This window comes from Engraulis encrasicolus, chromosome 15 (assembly GCF_034702125.1).
Source record: "Engraulis encrasicolus isolate BLACKSEA-1 chromosome 15, IST_EnEncr_1.0, whole genome shotgun sequence".
NCBI classification, from domain to species: domain Eukaryota; kingdom Metazoa; phylum Chordata; class Actinopteri; order Clupeiformes; family Engraulidae; genus Engraulis; species Engraulis encrasicolus.
The window spans coordinates 51,486,966-51,495,568 of record NC_085871.1 but is presented as its reverse complement, the minus strand read 5'-3'; the positions used below and the strand labels follow the sequence as shown (position 1 = coordinate 51,495,568).

Here is an 8,603-nt window from a genome sequence, read left to right as displayed (position 1 = left end):
GAAGTGGACGCCTCCCCTGAAGTTTCCGCTGTCCTCCAATAGAAGTGGACCCTTTCTCCATGTATTGTAGCCTCAGACAGGAGGGTGGGGGTTGGGGTTGGAGATTAGAAGCTGCCCCCCCCCCTCTCCCCTCCTCAGACGGCGTGGTTTGAAATCCCTCTATGAGTAGAGGACGCCTCTTCTCTTGTCTTCCTCCATGTGCACTGTATGTCGCCTGGCTGGGGCTGGGGGGGAGTTGATGGGTCCTCCTCGTGCACCCCTCCTCCTCCCCTCCCCCGCTCCTCCCCCCGCTCCTCAGACGGCGGTGTAGCGGGGCGACGCGGTGGCGGCGGCGACGGAGGACGGCTGGCGGCTGAACTGGCTGAAGGAGGCGGCACGGGTTCGAGAGTAGGCACCGTGGGCACGCGGCAGCGTGGCGCTACTGCACTGCTCACTACCCACCAGGGGAGGGCGATGGAGAGGACCACGAGGCAGGTCTGGCAGCTGAGGTGGAGGGGGGGAGGGGGGATAGAGGTGGGAGTGACAGTAGAGAGGAGAGAGATTAACAATTAAGGAATCATCATCAAAGCATTTCATAATAAGAGAGGGGTCATTCCAGCTGGAATCAGCAAATTTCTGAAAAATCTCCCACTCGACCCCCTCGGATTTGCCTGAAAAAAAATGTATGTGATGGCTTAAACAGATCACATCCACAATATCAGAACTCAGATCTGGATACTTTTGGCACAAAAAATCTGTAAATAAGTACACCCCCTACGCTTGTTTTAGCGACATTGCATGAGTGACCATGTTCAGACTCAATTATCTCCAGGACTATTTGTGTCAGATTCATTATATTTTCAGGTACCACTCCTTTTTGACAAATAGAACACAACAGGTCAGAGTCAACCAAACAACATCTCAGTTAAAAACAATAAGTACCGGAGTCCCCCAAGGATGTGTGAGTTCCCCGCCCTTGTTCACAGTATATACAAATGATTGTACTAGCACACATCCTACGGTCTCATTTGTTAAATTTTCTGATGACACGGCCATCTTGTGTCTGTTGGATGCGGACCTGAACACTTATGTTTATAAGCAGGAGGTGCATAGGTTTGTGCAGTGGTGTGAGGAGCACCACCTTAAGGTCAACACCAAGAAAACCGAGGAAATGGTTTTTGACCCTAGTAATGTAGGGGACCACATCCCATTAGTCATTGGTGATGCCAATATTACTCAGGTGGACTCTTACAAATATTTGGGAGTGTACTTTGATAATAATCTGTCTTGGAATGTTCATGTTAACAATGTGTGTACCAGGATCCAACAGAGACTTCATTTTTTACGTAGACTCAGGGTGTTTGGTGTTCAACAGAGGATTATGTTACTTTTTTACCGTGCTGTTGTTGAGAGCGTAGTACGCTATGCAATCACTGTGTGGTTTGGAAACCTGACAGTGAAAGTGAAGTCTCAAATAGACAGACTGACCCGCACTGCACTGAAGGTAGTGGGGGTGAGGGACTACCCCACCCTCCAAGCAATATATGAAGAGTCTGTAGTTAGGCATGCTAGAAAAATAACTGAGCATCCATCACATGTTCTGTACCCAGAATATGAGCTGCTACCCTCTGGCAGGCGATTCAGAGTACCAGTTAAAAACAAGAAAAGGTTTCTGAATAGGTACAGGTTTTCTTTTGTCCCTGTTTCTGTTAACCTACTGAACGCAGGTCATTAACAACTACCATCCTGTAATGCCATGTATGTATGCGGGTGGTGGGCTGTGGTGGATATGCACTTGAGTGTTTCTATGTATGTGTGTGTTTATTGTTGTTTTTGTTTTTTGGCGTCATGTGTATGTTGTGTGTATGTGGCAGCTATGTATGTCCAAGACAAATTTCCTTCGGGACTATTAAAAAGAATCTTGAATCTTGAATCTTAAGAGTCACAGACCTGAACATCATATATTACAATTTGCAGCACTGTAAGTCAAATCACACCTTAATAATGTGCCTCTACTTTTTTGTAGATATCATATGTTCTAGGGTTTCCAAATGTCTGTAAAAACCTCAAAGTTCTACATGTAAGGTTCATCCTTGGTAAATGGTCTGATATGTACCATGACTTTCACATCATAGTATATCTAACAAAAGGCTCCAATGGTTGATGGGAAAAAATTAATTTGCACCAATGTTTGGAGCAATATTTCCAATCTATGACACTAGTTAGGAACTTTATGTTTGGTGTTTCTGAAAGAGGATGTTTTTTTAACAACATATAAAAAAATTGGGATGGTGTTTTGCCTCATTCTTTTTATAACGGACTTCAAAATCTCAATTGGCTACAATTACTTGAAACTATGAGGACCATGTCACCAACCGACTTGTCGCAACTCTCAAATCTATGGCTCTGATGTCACCTTAATAGTGAAAACAAGATGGCTACCCTGTGAATGACAAAGCAAATTCTAGGGAAACCATAACACTTGTAAATGAATTGATTGATGCCACACAGCAAGAATAGCACATTGCACATGGCTTTGATAGACATTAATTATTTTAATTGTAAAATCATAATAATCATCATCATCATCATCATTTTAGTAGTAGTAGTAGTAGTAGTAGTAGTAGTAGTAGTGGTAGCGGTAGTAGTAGTCTTGGAATAAAGTGATGAAATAGGAGAGGATTAAAGAATTGTAGCACTCTTGTTTGCAACAAGGACTCCCATCCTAACTAGTCTTTCAATCAGCACCTGTAACTTTATACAGTATTTGCTATGAAGCTTGTGTCTTACTTGTTAAGTTATCAGCTGTATTGCAAAATAACTTAATTCATACTGGCTAGAGATTCCCTCAGACTATTTTGACAGCATGGTCCTGGAGTTTTAGTTAGAAGAGTTTACTTGCATGCAGTATTCAATATCAGGTGAATATTGAAGGCACAGAAGTTCATATTGGCACCAGACAACCATGTGGTTCTTGTCACATTGTTGCGATCTAATTCAGCTGCTTGCATCATTATAATATTATACCACTGCAATGCTGACAAGTGGATTGCAGGTTAGCAGCAGTGATTACAACAATCATGGTTTGGATACTTGTAGACAATGTTCATTACTTGTAAAGTTCATCATCACATTGATCCAGGTGAGATGATGGAAGCCGAAAGGAAGCTTTGCAGCATGCAAAAGCGTTCAGATATGGTGGTGGATTGGGGGCGGGGCACAGTTCTACAGTCAGGGTACCTCTGTCGTGGTTACTGTTGGCGGGGGTGGGACTGTTTTATGGTCGCATAGGAAAGTAAAAGTTGATTAGAGATGACACATAGGAGGAGACAGTTTGTAAAGAGGTATCCTGATTGTAGAACTTCCCGCCCCCCATCATCCTCCCCTGACCGAAGTGCCCTGAGCATGGTGGTGGTATCCTTACTGAAATCAATACCTATGTTGTCATTGTCCTTCAAGGTACCAATTTCGTTGTACCTGTACAATGACAATAAAGTTTCATTCAAAGTTTCATTCAGGTGTTCCTCATTGAATTGCCAATGACGGATGGTTGCACACAACAATATGAATGCAGATACCTAATGCACCATCAATGACAATGGCAAGCTACCTTATAAAGTCAACTCATTAGATGCAGCTAGTGATTGGAAGTTAATTGTGTATAAAAATCATTTGTCACAGGCCAGAGCATTGAAAGTTCCTGACTTGTTTAATACATTTCATTTTTTTTTCAAATATTAAATCACCATCAAGGAAGTCAAGGTTGCATCAAGGAAATCATATCAACACCTTGTTTTATTTCCAGAGGTTGTTTTTTTTATTAGACTAGAAGCATTTCCAGAAAAAGGCCCTTTATAAGGGTGTTAGAAGCATTTTTTAGTAAAAGTTGGGAACCTAGTTTTCTAAGATAATTAAAGTACCCCGAATTCAGCTAGCCTGGTTCCCAAGCTGAATTTTGAGTTTTTGACCATGAAATGAGCAAAAAACAAAATGGCCGCCGAAATTCTTGATTTTGGGCAGAATGCGTTAGAAAGTACCACTTCTCCATGGAAATAAATGTGCAATGCTCACATGTTTGCATTCAACATGTATTCCTACACTTACACAAAGGCAAAATGTCATGGCAACAAGATAAAAATAACTATAATTATGCCTTTTTAATAATGTGATATCCTCGTAAACTGGCATTCAATAGCAATAGTCTCTGTAAAAGCACATCATCATACACATTTGTCATTCAATAAGATTTGGAAAGAAGAAGAGAGAGAGAAAGAAGATAGTATTATCTAAATTAAAGACTCAATATTAGGACATGAATGTCCATCTCTATGGGAGCACACTCTCAGCTGTACGATTAGCTGAAGACCTTTGCAATCACGCCAAAGGTCCAATCAACTGTGTCGTGGGCGGGATGTCCACTTTGTCAAAACCGAACGGTTGCGTGTGAATAAGCCACTTTGATGCCAAACCTCTCTTCGAATCACGTTTGCTGCTTTTCACGCTTCTGCCGCCTCCTCTCCCATACAAAGTCAGTTACTTCTGCATCTTTCCACACGTTGAACGCCGGCGCTGTGTTCGCACGGTAAGGGGTCTTACACACCAGGGCGGTAAAGTGTCGCAGAACGGACACGTTTTTTACCGGCTTTAGCTGTGGGGGAGGTGGGGGAGGTGGGGGAGGGGGGGTTAACAGGACTGGCCGCGCACGCCGACGCTGTCAGTGTGAAAGGCAGAGAAAAACACACCGGCCAAAACTAAGCAGAAAGACTGCGTTCGTCCCGCGACCGTTCCGTTCCGCCTTGGTATGTTTTGGCCCTAAGGATAGCATTCCATCACCCTACAGACAATCAGTGGTCCTGCCCAGAACCCTATGTTCCCCTGGCAACGTGGTCACATCTAGCCGGTAGAGCCGGACAAAGGTGGCGGGGTTGGCCCAACCAGACGTTCTGCACACCTCTGAACACACTGCTGCACCCTTGAAGAGAGGACAAGATGTAGAGACCGCGTTGGTAAAGTAAGCCCTAATCTGAGCCGGGGGTTGGTGACCCTTGGACTCGTATGCCAGGGCAATGATTTGAACCAACTATTTGGAGACCTCTATTTCAAAACTCTGAGCCCTGTAGAGGGCTTGATGAAGCACACAAACAGCTGCTCAGTGTTCCTAAAAGAGTGAGTCCTGTTCATGTAGATGCGTAAAGCGTGCACAGGGCACAAGTTGTGTTGTCACCTCTCTTCCACGGATCTGAAAGGTGGTGTGCAAAAGCAGTTTGGAGGGGCGCCTCTTGGAGGGGCTCAAAAGGGGCCCCACACATAGCCTCCTGTACTAGAGAGATATCCCAGGGGGTAATCGTCTGACGTAGCACGGGGCGCAAGTATCTAGTGGATGGGCACTCAGAGTGTTGGAAGTCTTGTAGAAAGGACAACAGCGTCGGTACTGAACACTGAAAAGTTGTCTTGTCGCGTTGGTCACACTAGCATTCGAAGACAGACCACTTCAGGTTATACAGTGTCCCAGTAGATTAGGCCCTCGCCCCTTGAATTGTCCTGATAACGTTATCCAGAAAACCGGTTAGGTTCAAATGTTCCCTTGCCAGACCCATAGGGGCAGGTGGCCCCTGGGCTGGGGCATTGAATTCAGCACACTTAAATTATGTTAAGTACATAGGTTCCCAACTTTTACTAAAAAATGCTTCTAACATTCACAAATATGAAAAATGTGTCTAGACTATGACTTCTCTCAAAATGGTACTTCTCTCAACCATCTTGAATTTATTGCTAACGTAGCGCCAGTGAGAACATGTTGTGTAGTCACTTGATCATCTGGCCGATAGTACACTTAAAAAGATGAGGCCAGAATCCCTGAAAAAAAATCAGAAATACTGAGCTGAACAAACAGCTTTGGCTGGGCCCGGGATAAAGTCGTCTGAAGAGACCCTTTCCCAATACATGCAATGTAATGGGTACCCAATCTTGATTCCCCCATGTCCTTGGCCCAGAAAAAAATCACCACTTCCGCTTCCCTCTGCACTATTTGATCACAGGCTTATGTCACACAGCAATGCGCTTTACGATCATTAAAAGAAATGAGGCAAAACACCATTCTATTTTTTTGCTATGTTGTTAATAAAAATATCCTCTTACAGACACAACAAAAAACAAGTTCACAGCTGGTGTCATACTTTGGAGGTATTGCTCTAAAAAATGGTGGGTTTTTTTTTCATGACGCCACTTTGGATGGATTTGAGGGATGCATGCCACACTGCATTGAGATTTGAAAAGGCATTATACAAATGAAGGGGCAAAACACCATCCCAATTTTTAGATATGTTGTTAATAAGAATATCCTCTTCGAGAAACAACAAACAGCAAGTTCACAACCGCTGTCATATATTGGAAATATTGCTCCAAACAATGGTGTTTTGTTTCCTTCCCTTGATGCTGACTTCCTGGAACTATTTTGGAACTATGCCATTGGCTCCATGAGCCGCCATCTTTGTGTGAAAATGGAACACAAAAATCAAGGGGATTGGCCACCTTCTTAGGATGGAATTGAGGGTTAAGTAAGATATACTGAAATACTGAGCTGAACAAGTATAAAATCACCGAGTTTTTAAAATTCATTATAAAAATAATGGGGCAAAACACCATCCCAAATTTTAGATATGTTATGAATAATAATATTATCTTTCAGAGACACCAAACAGCAAGTTCACAACTGGTGTCATAGATTGGGAATATTGCTCCAAATAATGGTATAAATTAGTTTTTGCCCATTTTTGGACCTCTGCATCTCAACAACCATTGGACCCTTATATCAAATATGATGTGATGTGAAAGTCATGACACATATCTGACCATGTACCAAGGATGAACCTTGAATGTTGAAATTTGAGGTTTTTATGGACATCTGAAAATCCTTGCAATTTTAATTTCAAAGAAAAGTAGAGGGCCAGTATTAAGGTGTAATTTGACATACAGTGCTGCAAATTGTAATGTATGCTCATCAGGTCTATGACTCTTAGCCCTGAAAAAATAATGAACCTACCACAAATAGTTTTGGAGATAATTAAGTCTGAATATGGTCACTCAGGCAGTGACGCCAAATCAGGGGGAGGGGGTGTCCTTATTTACAGATTTTTTGTGGAAAAAGTATGCACAGCTGAAATCTGCAATGGTGGATATGTTCTATTGGATGTTGAAGCCATCACATATATTTTTTTCAAGCAAATCCGAGGGGGTCGAGTGGGGACCATTTGCTGATTCCAGCTGGAATGACCCAGAGGAGACATGTTATGGGGGAGAAAGGAGAGGCTTCAAGTTTTGGCAAAGGACGCGGTCAACTTCTTGGAAAAGCGAAAGTCTTTGGGTGCGAGATAAAATGTATCAACTTAAGGAAGAAAAATCCGCACTCACACCACGCACTGATGGTACCACGCACTGATGAAGGCTTGATAGCCGAAACGCGTTTGTTTTTTGGACATGGTGGTAATATAAATAAATAATGAGACGCATTTTTTTCTTCCTTAAAGAGAAAGGAGAGGCGACACATAGATCCCAATCTAAAGCTCCTCTCAGGTGTTGCCTGTTTTCCATTTCTTTTGAAGATGACTTCCAAACACGTAAAGACATGCAGGGTATTTTTAAAGGGACACTGTGTGAGATTTTTAGTTGTTCATTTCCAGAATTCATGCTGCCCACTCACTAATGTTACCTTTTTGATGAATACTTACCACCACCATCAAATTCTAAGTATTCATTATGACTGGAAAAATTGCACTTTTCATACATGAAAAGGAGGATCTTCTCCATGGTCCGCCATTTTGAATTTCCTAAAATAGCCATTTTTAGCTGCAAATTTAGCAGCAAAAGGGAGCCTAGTTTCAATGAGCAGCATACAGTAGTTGCAGTACCTTTTTTGACCATTTCCTGCACAGTGTCCCTTTAAGGAGATGGAGGGGCGAAATAGATTGACACTCCTTAGTAAAATCATTAACAAATCATGTCAGTATAGAAGAGGCAACATTACAGGTGGATATATGGCAGGACTGGAATAGAACAGTAACAGAAATAAGGCTTCTTCAGCTTCCTATCTTGTCAACGTCTGGAAATAATATTCCCAACATTCAAATTTGTTGGGGCGTAACATGTCAAACAGGCATTAGGGGAATTTAGCTGTATTCTGTGCTGCAATAAGACTTTTTCAACTTCATGTCGTTAATGTTCCCAAAACGTGACTAAAACATCCACATTTGGCGTAATGTATCCCCCATAGACATCTTGTAAGCACTCATAAGACTCGGACGTGCTCTCATAATTCTCTGGACACTCTAGGAACGTCTGGCGGAGCGCTTCCTGGACAGAGAAGGGAACCGTTCAAAATCACACTCTTGGGGGGCCCTGTGGTGCAGCGCGCTAAGCCCCCCACATTTGGGCTTACATGCCCATGGGGACCCCAGTTCGAATCCGGACGGGGTCATTTCCCAACCCTACCCCATCTCTCTCCACATTCACTTCCTGTCACTCTCCACTGTCCCATCTGAAATAAAGGCAAAAAGCCCATAAAAATATATTTTCAAAAATAAATAAATCACACTCTTGTCCAGGGAATATTCGACAAAGCGCACTTT

At 42.8% G+C, this 8,603-nt stretch overlaps 1 protein-coding gene across 1 annotated transcript in view; it reads right to left on the bottom strand.

The window, feature by feature from the left end:
• Positions 1-292: 292 nt before the first annotated feature.
• ano2b (anoctamin 2b) overlaps positions 293-8,603 on the bottom strand; it is a 226,503-nt gene continuing 218,192 nt past the window's right edge. Inside the window, exon 30 of the mRNA XM_063217802.1 lies at positions 293-483. Within this exon, the coding sequence (XP_063073872.1) occupies positions 295-483 (189 nt within the window). The 3' untranslated portion in view covers positions 293-294. The remainder of the gene's footprint in view (positions 484-8,603) is intronic.